The sequence below is a fragment of the Dermacentor silvarum genome, chromosome 8 (assembly GCF_013339745.2).
Source record: "Dermacentor silvarum isolate Dsil-2018 chromosome 8, BIME_Dsil_1.4, whole genome shotgun sequence".
Lineage (NCBI taxonomy): Eukaryota > Metazoa > Arthropoda > Arachnida > Ixodida > Ixodidae > Dermacentor > Dermacentor silvarum.
Window position 1 is genome coordinate 66,698,530 of NC_051161.1, and position 14,917 is coordinate 66,713,446.

Sequence of the window (14,917 nt, forward strand, 5' to 3'; positions counted from 1 at the left end):
CCTGTTTGTTTTCTTTTTTTTTCTCTCCGCCATAATTCTTGTCTCAATAAACGTGCAAGGTAATTTGATTCGCGCTCTATTGAAAAACTGCGAAGCACATGCATACTGAAGAAAAAATTATGAACATTAATCTAAAGCATGCCGACGTCAACGTTGTGACCCGTATAATTGCATAACAGCACGAATTGGATGGGAAAGCAAGTTAGCTACAAGAAGTGTTCAGGTAATACCCAAACTATAAACAGAAGAGAGGATATGCGCGCATACCAGGAAATCACAGTACACTACTGACTAAATCGACAAGTTTACCTGCGAGCGGACAGAACGCTCAGTAAGAAAGAGGTGGTTATGTGGAGGAAATTATACAGACGGGGGTTTTCCCAAAACCCGTACTCAACAGCAAGTGGCATCCAGGAGTATCCAGGTCAAAATGCAAATTCTGTGATGAGGCAACAAATCTGGTTCACATGGTGTGGACATGTCCACGATTCCCCCTCCCCTCCCCCAGTTAACATTATTCGCATGTTGAGATAGGGGAACTTTAAGGCACCGAACGATCTGACCCAATATATACGACATGCTGCATGATAATGGAATATGCCAGACAAGCCATTTTCTATACGGAACATGTATATAATGGTTGGCGATGCTTCACATTCGGTTGATTGAATGATCTAAGTCGAACTTGTAGATGCGCAGATCAGTGACATTTCTCGGAGCGGAAAACACAACATTCGCACCCATTTTTCGGCCAAGTTTCTTTAAGTTGTATGGATGGATGGATGTAAAACTTTAATGAAAGTTTTAAGTTTCTTAAGTTTCTTTAAGTGGTATGGTATTTTTTTTTTTCTTTTTGACACTCGTTCTTCTTCGTTCAAGCGAATTGTTGAAGTAATTTTAGCGAAACCTTCAAGAGAAACCAACGTAGAAATGATGGCAGAGTGATTCGCAAGATGGGATAGATGAGCTGCGTGGCCATCGGTGCAACCGTTGGTTTCAAAGCTTGTAAACATGCCCAACAAGCCGCCTCCATGTGACCCGCGACCTCCGACCAGGAGCAAAATAACAATAAAGACAGGAGTAGAGTCGTAGAGTCACGCCGTCCCTGTAGCAGCATTTTACTAGAATTACAGTATAGGCTCGAGCCTATAGGTGGTATTCACGCGTAAGCAACACTGTGATCCCGTGCAGCATGACCGGAAGGGCTCAGGCCGGCGCGGCGAGCTTTGCGCTTCCGGCCGCCATATCCTTGGGGGAATGCTTTCGTTTCGTGGTGCTTTGAAGTGCAGCAGCAGGCATTGCAATCTCAAGGACCTCGGCAATCATTTTAATCATGGTTAATTGCGCTGTGTTCGGATGCAACAACGAGTCGCGGCGGAAAACTGACTCTGGTGAGAACACGAAGAAGCTTAGTTTTTTTTCTGTGCCGAATGTTGTTCGTTGGCAATGCAGCCAGACCTTAGAGATCTCAACGAAGCGTCGAGCGGAATGGTTTCGTCGCCTCTACCGGGGTGACATTAATACAGACGCTACCCACTACAAAGTCTGCAGCGAGCACTTCGTTTCTGGTGAGTGCATATTTGTCGTTCTGCTACAAATTACGCAGCGCGAATTTGAAGGGTAGGGCTTGCACGTGATCGATGCTAGTAATGCTGTAGCGTATGTGGTTAGCATAACGTTTGAAGGCTTGCTTTAGGTAGTGAACTGTAGTAAAAGACAACACGGTGGTTGCTACTCTGCCGCCTTCTCCTGTTCCCTTTCACTCAAACTGAGTTGCACTAAATGCCAAGACACCCGCCGTGGTGGCTTAGCGGCTAGAGCGTTGCGCAGCTAAGCGCGATTTCGCGGTACGAAATCCCGGCCACGCCAGCCGCATTTTGATGGGATGGGGTGAACCGCAAAAACGCCCGTGTACCGTGTATTGGGTGCACGTTAAAGAACCCCAGGTGGTCAGAATCATTCCGGAGTCCCCCGCTGCGACGTGCCTCGAAGTGGTTCAGAAGTACTGTAGATTGGGCAAGTTGGTGCATCGTATTCTGTCACCTGTTCCCTTTTTTCCTTCATACTCAAACTGAGTTGCGCTAAAGCAAGAACTCGAAGTGGTCTTGGCATGTAAAACCCCAGAAATTAACTAATGCTATGACATCATGCCTGTTCGTGTTTATGATGCTGGCGTAATTGTTCCGGAAACGAGCGAAGCCTGTCGTACTGCTGATTCTGCTGTTTGAAGTTATTTTGCCCGAGAGCCCTTAGCACACTGCGTGATTTTTGTGTAAAAGCTGGTTGTCGTGCAGTTGTGGCCTCAAGTAATGGCTAGACTTCTTGCTACTGCAACCAGTGGCTATTCTTGTTAGAAATGCGTCAGTTTTCAAGGAACTTGTTTTGTTGTGCAAACGCAGTCTCGTTCATACTTGCAGGCAGGCCATCCTACTTAATGGATCTGACGAACCCGGACTGGGCGCCAAGCTTGCACCTAGGGTATGACACAAAGTCAACAACTCGATCTGAAGAAAGGTATGTATGTATGTGCTCTTTCTGGTAGCGCACAGCAAACCCAGACTTTAAAAATAGCTGAGACCTAAGAGGTGCTGGCGGACACTGTGTTGATACAGCAGCTATGTTTTATATTGCACTCCCGACTGCAGTTACGTAGTATAAGTTACATAGTCATCAAGTAATGCATTCCAATCAGTTACTTCCAAGTTAGCATTATTTTGAGAATAGTTGTGTCTGCAGAGAGTAGGCGGGTTTCAGTTTCCAAGAGAATACAAATTTGTGAGAACTGGTGCCAGCACTGTGACAAATAGCAAGCAGTTGTAGAGGTAGAATCATCAATGCAAGTAGTGGTAATGAGTACAACGTAGACATTTTTACAGAGAGGTACATTTTATTTCAGGCACCAGCGACGTTGCAAGAGGGCTGCGACTCCAAAGGTGGTCCAAAAGGCCGATAGCAGAGTGCTGCGACCCTTGACTACAATGTTGAATGCACAGCAGAGTGCTGTGAACAGTACTGTCACAAGTAAAATGGCTGATTCATACAAGGGGAATATTTCCTTTAATGACATTCAGCGTCTTAACATCTTTGTTTTTATGCAGGCACACCACTTGCAAGTCCCATTGCAGTACAAAATGACCAAGGCAATGAGTCACATATGTCTCATTGCACAATAAATGATTCAGGTCAGTGCCCTGTGTAAGCTGTTCATTTAGACTGGACATAACATTACAGCGTGCTTGTAATGGAATTATTATTGTTCCCTATGTTCTTTGAGTTTGCATGCAGTTAATTGTTGCATGATTAGTCTTTCTGTCAAGAACAACCTCACTGCAGGTGGCCCATCATCTACCCCATTTCTTGCATTTCTTTGAGTTTGCATGCAGTTAATGGTTGCATGATTAGTCTTTCTGTCAAGAACAACCTCACTGCAGGTGGCCCATCATCTACCCCATTTCTTGCAGTAAGCAGTGTCGCATATCCGACGGTCGCCCAGCATGACCTATTGGGTGCTTCTCTTTCTGGAGCTGTAGGCGCCTTATTGTGTGTATACAGGATATGTGCAGTTTTGATGCGCCCGAGTTGTTGCAGAAACAAGGTTGATGGTTGTGAAATGCCAATGATAACACTTTAATGCAGGCCCAACAATGCTGCAACAAGTACCAGCTGCAACTGTACCACAAGATGCTGATACTGCAGCTGACATATTTCGTGAGTGATCTTTGTTTGCACAGTTGCAAAGGGCCTGAGCACCTTAAGAACACAATTTAAATGACTGTTAATGCCTCACCGCAGACCCACCATCCATGCCATCACCTGAGGTAGGCAGGGCCCCAGTCTCAGCTGAAACTGGTTCTACTGCTGGAGCTGCAGTGGATGGCGCATCCTGTGAGTACTGCATTCATGCAATTGCAGCAAACCAGAGGTTTTCAGCACCATGCTGAGTACAAGTGTTACATTCTTGCATTATTTATTTATTTATCAGATGTGAAGTTCTCTGAGGCTGGTGTTCAAGCCACCACTTCGACGGCTGAAGCTTCAGTGAACACCACGTCATGTAAGTACAGTGGCACATATCTCATAGCAGCCTGCACCTGAATATGACACGCGTAGTAATGTATTGTCTGTATGTTTCTTTCAGTGCTAAAGGACGCTGAAACCCAAACAGATATCACAAGCAGTGCATTAAACAGCTTCGAAGGCGACAACCAGGCCCTACGTGCAGAGCTAAACGAAGTGAAGGGCTCTTTGCGTAGACTTCAGTTGTCTAAAGCTTCATTGGAGCAAGACGACAACCGTGTAAAATTTTACACTGGCCTACCAAGCTACACAGTTTTGATAGCGCTGTTCGCGCTTCTCGAGAGTGGTGTGTCGCACAGCGCAAACAATGTGCTTACTAAGTTCGAAGAGCTTGTGCTCACACTTGTGAGGCTGCGACTAGGAGTGCCCTTGCAGGACCTGGCGTATAGATTTGAGGTAAGTGGACTGGTGGAATTTGTATTGTTGCGAGCACTTATTTACAGTTGGCATCACGTATATGTTATAATACTCTCGTGGGCTAACATTTGGTGGCAAGATGGCCCTGTTTGCTTTATAATAGTGACTGGCTTTATCTTTCAGGTCAGCCAAGCCACAGCAACACGAGTAGTCAACCGGTGGATCGCGGCCATGCATGTACGACTAAAACAGCTGGTGGACTGGCCCAGTCGTGAACAATTGCAGCAGACCATGCCAATGGCCTTCAGAAAAGCATTTGGCACGAGTGTGGCAGTCATTATAGACTGCTTCGAGATATTCATTGAGCGCCCTTCGTCAATGCTCCCTAGGTCACAGACGTGGTCGCGGTATAAGCACCACAACACGGCAAAATATCTGATAGGAATAGCACCTCAGGGAGCAATCACTTTCATTTCCAAAGGGTGGGGAGGCAGGACAAGCGACAAGCTTATAACAGAGTCGAGTGGAATGTTGAACCACCTTCTCCCAGGTGACACGGTGCTCGCCGACAGAGGATTCACGATTGGTGATGCCGTAGGCATTCATCGTGCACGCCTTGAGGTTCCTGCATTCACAAGGGGCAAACCTCAGCTATCAGCCTGGGAGGTTGAAAAAACTAGGAAAATTGCGAATGTGCGCATCCACGTGGAACGTGTGATAGGTTTGCTGAGGCGAAAGTACAAAATTCTTTCAAGCACCATCCCTATTGATCTGCTAGCAGTGCAAAGCGAGGACACTCTAACACAACTTGACAAAATTGTTGCGGTGTGTGCTGCGCTGACAAATCTGAGCAAATCGGTTGTGCCTGTTGACTGATCTGGATGCGCCAAATCTAAATTTTACTTAAAGGGGTTGAGACACCAAATTTTGAGGGTATAAAAGGCCTGCTGCAGGCTTCCTCTGTATGAAAGGACACTCAACATGAAGTGTTCGACACAGCAAACGTGTTAAATATATTTTAATTTGCTTCCAAAGAGTGCCTAAATGCTCGTTCTCGCGATCGAGACCCATAGCTAGCGCGATTAACACCGACGTCACTGTGTTGGAAGCGTAACGTGTTTTAGTGACGTCATACCACATTAGAGCGACGTACGATGAGCGGTGACCCACAGCACGGGGCAAGCCTCGAGTCTAGAGTACAGTATAAGCTGCATCGGACGAAGACGCAGTCGGAATCGGAGCTGCCGCAGCTAGCGATGGCAACTGTCGGCGTGGGTTTGTTTGCTTGCGCTGGTACAAAACGTGTGTGCGAGAGCAGACGATGCAGCAGTGCGTGCGTCACAGCCTTGTGGGCCCACGTGACCAAGCTTCCTAGCCAGTGACGTCACTGTCCAACTCGGCGCCGAGAAACCGAAATTGGTGCACATAAATAATGCGATATTAAATTATTTACCGAGAATATATGATCCTTCCAGCGTGTATCATGCTTTATGGAGCAATAAGAAACGTTTGAAACAAACAACGCGCAAGCCACAAATTTGATGTCTCAACCACTTTAAATGAAGGGGCCCTGCCACACCTAAGGATCTGCCATGTACTGCAACGGAAACAACTGCTGGTGTAATGAAGCAGAGGCCGCCCCTGTGTATGTGCCAACTGAAGAGGAAGACGAAGTATCGTGCCGTGATCGCGAGTGAGCCCCGTGCTACGAAAAGCCCTTGCAGTGCCTACCTTTACGTAACGTTATTGCAACGTTATCGGCAACAATAAACCTCGTCGCACTGGAAATAAAGTTAATCTTTCCACCTAAATTTGTCTTGCACAAGTTCACTTTTCGTTCCTTGAAATCCGCTCCTACCCTAATCCACCATGTTTTGCCATGTGCATTACATGCCGAGCCCATTATGTCAAAGAACCCCAGCGACCCAACGTGTGCAGCACTCATGCTAGAGAAAACACTGCAATAGAAACAAAACTGCTGTGAATGAAAAATACCTGCTGTCATCCAAAGATTCCACATTTATTAGACTGCTCCTTCATAATGTACTTCGCTATGTAAAATTCAGTGATAAGGTGAACAGTTTGATGACTCTGTTCAGTTTCCCCTTGTATGCAGCAATATTTTGTAAGGCTAATTTCACAGAACAAGTTCACTAGGTCCTTTCATGTGTGCACTTACATTACCTATAACAGGACTACAAATATGCATATTTATCACTTTCGGGGTTTGCAACCCTTGCAGAACCAAGCCTTCGCTTTCGGAGGGCGCTTCAAGTTGGCACACTGAAAGTGAAACCATTTACCCTCACAGTCTGGGCCACTGCATTCTACCATGTCTCCAGACTCTGGACCACCGCAATAACAGAAATGCAGTGCTCCGTCATCAGAAGAGTCTTCAGGCCCATTTTTGTTCTCTGAAGATGTTGTCCAGGTCTTAAATAACAACTCTGGCAACAGGACTATCTTGAAAAAATCCCTACTCCTGTTCACGACCCCTTGACAAAATTCGGCATCCAGGAAGATTCTTTCAAGATGGCTATCTGCTGGTGTCCACACAAAAAAGTCGCAATAGCTGCGCTGGCAAACAAAAAGCTGCATTTGTATTTGCGTGTAGTAAGCATGTTGTCGTTTCAGCTTTAGTGTATTATCACTAGCAGCAACTTCTAAGCAGCCACTTTTCTGGGTCACAACGTCCTTTACACAAGCAGCTGAATATGGGCACTTAATTTCTAAAACGCCATCTTGGCAGCAGGCACAAGAAATCAGGCCATCTGGGCTTGCTGCCATGTGGGGCTCATGTGAACTAATATGCAATCCAGACTTGTTGCAAACAAACTCTTTGTGCTGGCTGGATGCTTCAGCAACGTATTGGTTCCTGGCAATGTCCTCCTTGCGCAGACCCCAATTAGTTGCAGGAGAAGAAAACTTGCTCTCCTCCGGGTAGCAGATCTTCTTAACCAGGCTCACAGATGGCTGAGTCAAGGTCGTTCGGCAAGCTGCGTGGGCTGTCGATGCTGTGACCCGGCCTGCTCTGAAGGCGAACCATGTTGGTGAGGCCGACTGACCTCTCGTTGCCGCTTCCACATCTTTACAGACCTGCATTTTCAATACAATGACTTTTCACACTAATTCAATGTACATGATCACAAAACTGCATTTAGCTAGCAGCAACCATGCAGGTTGGGCAATGTAAACACTGGTAGTTTCAAGCTTTTAGCAGTGCCTTGTCTGTCATGCAACATGTAGTTACTTTATATCAATAAAGCTATCCTTCAATGGAAATATAAATACCTTTGGCTCTACAACATACGCCTGGGCAAACATTTCGCACTCCTCCAGCATCGCATCCCTTGACAATGGCTTGTCTCTTGCCAAGTGTCCGAGAAGAGCAGTGGAGTGCTTCACTTGCACAGGAATGAACTCCTCGCAATAGTCCTTTTTCAGTGCCAACACTGCAGAATATTTGCCAGCCTTCTTAATTCTGTCGAGAAAGCCCTTCCATTCGCACTGTGAAGGCCTCTCAATAGTGGTGGCTGGTTTCTTTGAGGATGATGATCGATGTCCATCTAGCCGCCTTTTCTTGGTGGTAGCTGACGCAAAGTCGATGTGTGCAAGTGGCGCACAAGGCACAGTACTTGAGTATGGAGGCAGCCATGCATTTTCCTTATCAGTGCAAGCCTGACCATCACGAAAGTTTGAAGCTGCTTCTAAATAGAAGAGCAGTGCACCAATGTGTGAGCAGGCTTCGCCGAGACCCGCCATACACGTGCAGTGTGCAGCTTTGACCATTCCATCCTGCTTGACAAGAAGCCATGGCTCGAGTGGCTGAGTGGAAATTGCCTGGGAGTGGTTTACCTGCAAATGGAGGAAGTGATCTATTTAGCTGCTGGTTCTATGCATGCTGAGAACACAGGTTGCCCCACTGCACAAAAAGCAAGGCGAGTTACTAAATCAGCAGTGAGTGAAACTAATGTAGGTGTATCCATGAGTGTAAATAAGCAAAACACCAGCGAGTGGTTTTTATGCTTGCACAATCGAATCGCAACTGCGCATACGTATGCAAAGCTCGCGGCCTCGTCGGTAGCGATAATTTGTAGAACGTAGTAAACGCTTGGGCAGGTGACGGGAATTTGCAAAAAAAAAAAAAAAGGAAGGGGGGGGGGGGGGAGAGGGGCTGGAGCAAGGTGAACCGCTGGAAGTAGCCGCTAAACAGCAAGTGTTTCTAAAGGTGCAGCATGGTGGTAGCTGACTTGTTGCGTACAAACGATTTTCTTTGGTATCGTTTTCGCTCCCTTAACTCCGGAAGGCACTGCGTTGCTGGACGCTGCGCTGCGCGAAAGCCTACTCCTGAAATTTTCATCTACTATCAAGGAGCAACGGTACATAAACGATGAAAAAAGTGCCGCTCGCTGGCAGTAACTTGAGAAAGTGCTACGATGTTTCGCTGCGCAGCGAAACATTCCGAACACGAATCACACTACTGTCACACACATTGGCAAGTATTACCCGTTAGCGTTACAATTCGACCCGGTAATACAAAGACCAACTAGCTGATGTAGCGTTTTAGATTGTCTTACCTTCGTGCGCACAATGACGTGCTCGCCGTGTCTTCTCAGCTGGGGTTCTTGAACAAAGCCGCTGGTCAAATAGTTGTGCGACTCCAGGGATTTTCTTGCTTTCAGCTGTTCGTGAGTTATGAAGCTTGTAGCGTGCACAAGGTAGTCCTTAATATCAGAAAGTTCTACCTTGGGTACGAGCGCGAGATCAAATGACGCCTCTTTGCCAGTAAGCATAAGTGGATCGACGCCACCGCAAAGCTCCACTTTCTCGACGTAGCGCACCTTCGCACCGGACTCTAAATTCTGCGCGTACGTGCTTAAGTGCATTAATGAGGGGCTGGCATTCATGCTTGCAAAGTTGCAAGAGATAGGCACTTTAGTGACTCCTCCTAAAGTAAAAAAAACACACACATCGTCAGCGCTTCAACAGCGGAGATAGGCTTTGTTGACACCGACTCCCCAAAAATATGGCGGTTTCATAGTGGCCAACGCAGCTTGTGCCCTTTCCGCTACAGCGCCCGCCAGACTGCTCTTCCGTGACGTCACGTGAATACCACCTATAGAGCAACCCTACATTTTGTGGGAAAGCAGCACCACCTAGGGGCTTCTCAAAACACTGCCAACCCAAACCGCTTCGGCGTTTCGCTGCCAGGTGGCACTGTGCCAAAAACAGAAAAGGAAGATGACCCAGCCGGGCTGGAACCGGCTCCGGAGCGCGCGAGTTTTCAAAAGCGGCGTCCGTTCCGGAAGGCCACGGGATTGGGAGGAGTTCTTGACGGCGTCAGGTAGAGGACAAGAAGACCTGGAAGGAAGCGCGATGAATCAGCGCCACTCACCGGTTGGTGGAGGAAGTCGTGCAACGTGTACTTGACGGCGCCGCGGCTCATCTTGCAGAGGGTCACGAACTGAGCATCGCGGGCTTCCTTGTCCCTGAGCACTCTGCGAAAGCGCGGAAGCATTTGTGAGGAGTTGTGAAACAGCGAATAGGCGATAAGACGCTGTGAATTTGTAAAAAGCGGTCAAGGGATCACTGATGTGCAGATAACCACAGGAATGAGCAAATGTAATCTGTATTAAATTGTGGTGGGGCCCTAGCGCTCGCAACGACAATTAGAGATCACCTGAGCGCTGGCAAGGGCGATGGTGGGGCGCGACGAGAAGAATACGTTAAACACAACAACAACAACAACAACAACAACAACAAAACAACAACAACAACAACAACAACAACAACAACAACAACAACAACAACAACAACAACAACAACAACAACAACAACAACAACAACAGACAATCCCTGGCTTCTTTGCCTTATGCATCGCGTCGTTATCACTACAAAATAATCAACTGTAGTGTTGATTGCCAATTGCGTCCCTGCCTGCAGAATTGAGCAAAGCAGGAGAATTGTGTAAATAATTTTAGTGAAAATCGAAAATACAGGCAAGGAAATGTCTGTGTATACAGCGATTTGTGCGCACAGCGCCAGATACAAAGATGTCTAAAAGGCATGGCAGGAGAAATAAAAATGATTTTAAAAATGTGTTACGTTGAAAAAAAAAAAGAAATTTGGCCATTATGGACGCCTTTTTTGCTGTTTTAGTTTGTATTACTTATTACAGTTAGCACGACTTAAGTCAGCCTTGGTTTGAGTGATGAATTAAGTGTTATGCGTAAGTGTCAAATGACCCATTGAGCGAAATGCAGCTCTACTAACGTGACACCTGGGGAAGTGCGAAGCATGCAGTGGTGCACCGCTAATGGGCTCATACTGCCTTAAACAATGGCTCACAACCCCGCAAACGCGGCCTCCCCATTACGACGACAGAAGAGAAGTGAAGTTCTACGCTGGAATGATGAGCGGCAACGCAGCCAGCTGTGGAAGACGACGACGACGAACGCGGGAGCAGTGGCACGAGCGCGTGCCGAGCGCGAGCACGAACCGCTTGCTTTACCGCGAGGACGACAGGAGACGCCGACAGCCCGAGCGCATAAGCTGAACAGCTACATCGAGCGGATGACAAAGTAAACGAACAAGACAGGCGCGAGATACCATTATGGAAGTATTAATCTAAAACACGTGAAAGAGGTTATGATATGAAGTGCACGAGAGAAATTATATATATATATATATATATATATATATATATATATATATATATATCACAAGAAGCCAGCAAACAATGACACCAAGGACAACATGGGGAAATTACTTGTACTTACTAACTGAATTAAAGTGATAAATTATTGGAAATGAAAATGGATTTTGTGAGCGGTGGCGCTGGCTAACACTCCCAGGGTTAGTTCTAGTAATGCGAAGACGTGGGATCGTTCCGCACCTGCGGCAAGTTGTTTTTTCATCCATTTTTATTTGCATTAATTTATCATTTCTTTAATTCAATTAGTAAGTACAAGTAATTTCCCCTATGTTGTCTTTGGTGTCACTGTTTGCTGGCATCTTATGATATGATTAATAAAAATCGGGCCCTCGCTTTCCTTTCTTCTTGTTCATATATATATATATATATATATATATATATATATATATATAACGCTGAGAGAATGGCTCTTTAGCACATCATTGATGAAATGTAAGGAAGCTTGTTTATCTGAGGAACGGCTTCCTGGCAGGCCACTTGTGTCGTGCTAGGATGTTATCATTACACTAGTTCTATTTGAAATAATTGATATTGATCGCGAATGTCCAAGCTTCAAAGGTTCAACAATGTGCAGATTTTACGAGAAAAAAGACTAAAAAGTATCCGCCAGTTGCTCGCCAACAAGTTAGTCTTCTTAAACGTGGCGATAAGAACGGCTGCTTCGCAGCATCGTAGCACTATGGCAACAAACAGAAGTGTAGTTACTCCTTAGTGATCATGGACAATATTCTACATATTCAGTTTAATGCGGAGAACAATTAATTGAAGTCTGTGTCCCACCGGCTTCCACATCTACAATTTTCTTGCCGCTAAACATTTCTTAGAGACTTCCTTGTAACTAGACGACAGCTCTGAGCAAGTTTGTTCAGTAATGTCCGAAGGTCCTGAGGAGTGATGGCTATTATCTATAGCAATCTGCCTAAATGGCCTGCCCAACCTCGATCGTTTAAATACACATATATAATGTTCTAGCGCCGGACAATTTCGCTCTTTTCCCCCAGCATATAAAAGAATCTCAAAGAATGCAACTTTTATTTGCCTATAATGCATTGATAATTGAAATGCTTTAGACCTTTCAAAAGCAGCCCACATAGTGCACAGCTCAGCTTCACTTATCGGTAGCGTGCTCGCGCGCGTGTGTCATGCGTGAAAGAAAACTTATGGTATGTCATGCGTGAAAGAAAGCTTACGGTATGTCATGCGTGAAAGAAAACTTACGATATGTCATGCGTGAAAGAAAACTTACGGTGTGTCATGCGTGAAAGAAAACTTACGGTAAAACAACTCGTTGAAGCGACGCCTGGTAGTCCTCGTATTGGCTCCACAGCAGCTTGGAGAACGCGTTGCCTGAAATGACAAAGAAGAGAAAGAAACCGCATGAGGTTCTGGCACTGTCGTAAGTGAGGCCAGGCCGCTCACTGGGCATTAAGTGCAAGAAAAACAAATTGGCAGTCAAAGCAGAAGCCTCCTTTTCAAAACAATTATTGCTGTCAAGTAATATAAGACAGTGTACTTATAAAGAAAGGAGGTTTGTGAAGACAGAAAAAAAGCACGAGTTCGTGGGTTAAATTGCCGGCCACGACTGCCGCATTTCGACGGGGGTGAAATGCGAAAACACTTGAGTACCGTTCAGTGATCACATGGTTAAAGAACGCCAGGGGTTCAAATTAAACTGGAGTCCTTCACAATGGCGTGCCTCATAATCATATCGTGGTTTTGGCACATAAACCGCAGAATGTTTTTTTCTGGTCCGAATTTTTCTCAACGAAATAAAACGTTTGTACTACGTGCATCTAGACGATAACTGACAGGAAACAATAAAAAAAAAAACATCCAGCAATGAACCGAATGTTTTTCTACGCAACCAACCCGAAGATACGGAAGGCTCCGAAGGATCCGAAGATATGCACAGACGTACCTACTCTTAACGTGATGCGACGCATGGACATTTGTGAAATGTAAGAGATAGCTGTATCCGCCACACAGAGTCTCGAAATGATGTAATTACCATTACTGGCACTCCCATCTCTGAGAAGTGTTTTTGTTGTTTCTTTTTTCGCACATTGTTTCTAGCAACCTTGACAAGGTTAACTATGAACATAAATAGAACACAGCCTTTCTCCATGCGTGTTACGTTCTTTCAACGAAGAGCGCTATCAACTCGAGCGCGCAACTACGCATCTTTCTCCCTCTGTTGATTCTTCATGCTCTTTTCTGCATCATCTTCACTTAACTGTGAAACATTGCGCGAAGGTTCGTGCTCTTAGACTCCTGTCTTGGTCCTGGTTGCGGCGGCCGCATTTCTATAGGGGCGAAATTCAAAAAGGCGTGTGCCATGCATTCAGTCCCCCACTATGGCGTACATCATAATGAGATCGTGGTGTTTGCACGTAAAACCTTACAATATAATTATAAATTTTAACTCCGTCTTGACATGTTTTCAGCTCTTTCAGTGCGTTCAATGTATTGCTGTTTGTTCTTTTAAGAGTAGCAGGAGCTATCTAAAAGCACGAAGACCTACTCTAAAATGTTATCCCTATAAAAAAAAAGATGATGATGATGATAAACATCACACAAACCATCATTTTGTCATCTCGATTGTGTTGCTCAATGATTGTGTAGTTTTGTTTCCTTCAGTATTACAGGCACCGCAGAATTGATTTAACAGAAGAAAACAAACAGCAAAATACTTCTCTAGAACTGTAGCGCGGCATAGAAAAGAAGAAATGGTAGAAAAGCTGATCACACACAACTCTGAATGTCTTGCCTAAGCGCAAAGAGGATACGGGAACAAAAAGGGAGAGAAACCAGAGTATACAATTCATGCCTCGATGTCAAGGTACACCTGCATATACCGGCGTATACCTGCATCCCAATATATGCACTTTGCATTACTGCTGCCATGTAACGGTAACCTGGACCCCTGTCAAGCAACTATTGCCGCTTTTAGCCCAGCAGACCTTCCAGCTTATTGTCTTTTAAATAAATATGATTCTGGTTATTTAGGCAAATGTGAAAAGTAACGCAGTGGCCATACGCCCACCTGTTCCTCACTAATTAAAACACTCATCCGGCTGTCTTCTCACGACCACAACGTTGGCCGAATGAGATACGAACGCGGCAGCTTCCAAGGCACGCGATTCCCTAACGCGAGGCGACGATGCCTACTGGCGTCAACCGCCTCGAGGCTTCTCTTCTTGTTCTCTTTTCTTCTTCTTCTTTGTCCAATAGCCACTGTGTCCAGCTTACCGCCTGAAGCATCCTCTAACGTCGTCGACGATTAGCAGACTCGTTCGTTACATTGCTCCGCTGCCTCCGGCAGCCCGTCCGTTGCGAGCGCAGCCTGCACGGTTCGCCTTGGTCGGCGAGCAGATTCGATGAGATTAAGCAAGATGGATCCGCGAGTTACTCGGGGCCACTGGCGAGCCGCTTAATCGGCACCGTCCGAGTTAATTTCTCAAATCTGTTATCGAGCGCCGCCGCCGCCGCCGAGCGCGTACTCCGGAAGGTCCGGCAAAGGGAAGTACAGAGAAGTTCTCGCACGATGGCGCGGTCAAGTCTTTTCTTACGCTGGGGCCTCTCTTTCCGCGCCCACAGGGAGCAAGTTAAGTTGGGACACCCCCCCCCCCCCCCCCCCTCTTCATCTATAGCACGCTAAGCCCCTCATCCATCATCGCCGGGACGTTACGACGTTCCCGCTCAGAATGGTGCTTGCGGCTGAAGTTGCGAAGTGTCGATCAGTTCTCGCGTTCAGTTTATGCTGGCAGG

At 46.1% G+C, this 14,917-nt stretch overlaps 3 protein-coding genes and 1 long non-coding RNA gene across 9 annotated transcripts in view; 1 reads left to right on the forward strand and 3 right to left on the reverse strand.

Moving 5' to 3' along the window:
- The window catches only part of LOC119461370 (rho GTPase-activating protein 20), a 683,025-nt gene that overhangs the window by 366,005 nt on the left and 302,103 nt on the right, over positions 1–14,917 (reverse strand). For all 4 annotated transcript variants that reach the window (XM_049672559.1, XM_037722657.2, XM_037722656.2 and 1 more), the window contains 2 exons: positions 12,424–12,496; positions 9,830–9,932 (listed from right to left, as the gene is read on the reverse strand). In XM_049672559.1, the coding sequence (XP_049528516.1) occupies positions 9,830–9,932; positions 12,424–12,496 (176 nt within the window). The remainder of the gene's footprint in view (positions 1–9,829; positions 9,933–12,423; positions 12,497–14,917) is intronic.
- On the forward strand, positions 1,222–6,245 carry LOC119461371 (uncharacterized). 3 transcript variants are annotated; one of them, XM_037722662.2, is made up of 9 exons: positions 1,222–1,568; positions 2,418–2,514; positions 2,897–3,021; positions 3,099–3,182; positions 3,637–3,708; positions 3,793–3,885; positions 3,983–4,054; positions 4,139–4,473; positions 4,618–6,245. In XM_037722662.2, exons 1-9 carry the CDS (start codon positions 1,334–1,336, stop codon positions 5,308–5,310), a joined length of 1,806 nt encoding a protein of 601 aa, XP_037578590.1. In that variant the 5' UTR covers positions 1,222–1,333; the 3' UTR covers positions 5,311–6,245. The 3 variants fall into 3 exon arrangements, with proteins under 3 accessions (XP_037578590.1, XP_037578589.1, XP_037578591.1); XM_037722663.2 differs by having other exon boundaries at positions 1,235–1,391; positions 1,453–1,568; positions 4,139–6,245; XM_037722661.2 differs by having other exon boundaries at positions 4,139–6,245.
- Positions 2,868–3,639, reverse strand: LOC125947560 (uncharacterized). Its single transcript, XR_007468387.1, has 2 exons — positions 3,422–3,639; positions 2,868–3,323 (listed from the first exon to the last, which is right to left on the reverse strand). It is a non-coding gene; the product is annotated as an uncharacterized LOC125947560 (long non-coding RNA).
- Positions 7,574–9,561, reverse strand: LOC125947559 (uncharacterized). Its single transcript, XM_049672562.1, has 2 exons — positions 9,012–9,561; positions 7,574–8,289 (listed from the first exon to the last, which is right to left on the reverse strand). The coding sequence occupies exons 1-2, from the start codon at positions 9,339–9,341 to the stop codon at positions 7,681–7,683; spliced, it is 939 nt and encodes a 312-aa protein (XP_049528519.1). The 5' UTR covers positions 9,342–9,561; the 3' UTR covers positions 7,574–7,680.

What these genes read in the sequence shown, in the direction of transcription:
- LOC125947559 (XM_049672562.1), bottom strand. Translation starts at nt 9,341, where the DNA reads ATGAATGCCAGCCCCTCATTAATGCACTTAAGCACGTACGCGCAGAAT. An exon ending in ACGTCATTGTGCGCACGAAG is followed by an intron (nt 8,290 to 9,011) that starts GTAAGACAATCT and finishes CTCCATTTGCAG; the next exon opens with GTAAACCACTCCCAGGCAAT.
- LOC119461371 (XM_037722661.2), top strand. Translation starts at nt 1,334, where the DNA reads ATGGTTAATTGCGCTGTGTTCGGATGCAACAACGAGTCGCGGCGGAAA. An exon ending in ACAACTCGATCTGAAGAAAG is followed by an intron (nt 2,515 to 2,896) that starts GTATGTATGTAT and finishes ATTTTATTTCAG; the next exon opens with GCACCAGCGACGTTGCAAGA. An exon ending in TTCAGTGAACACCACGTCAT is followed by an intron (nt 4,055 to 4,138) that starts GTAAGTACAGTG and finishes TGTTTCTTTCAG; the next exon opens with TGCTAAAGGACGCTGAAACC.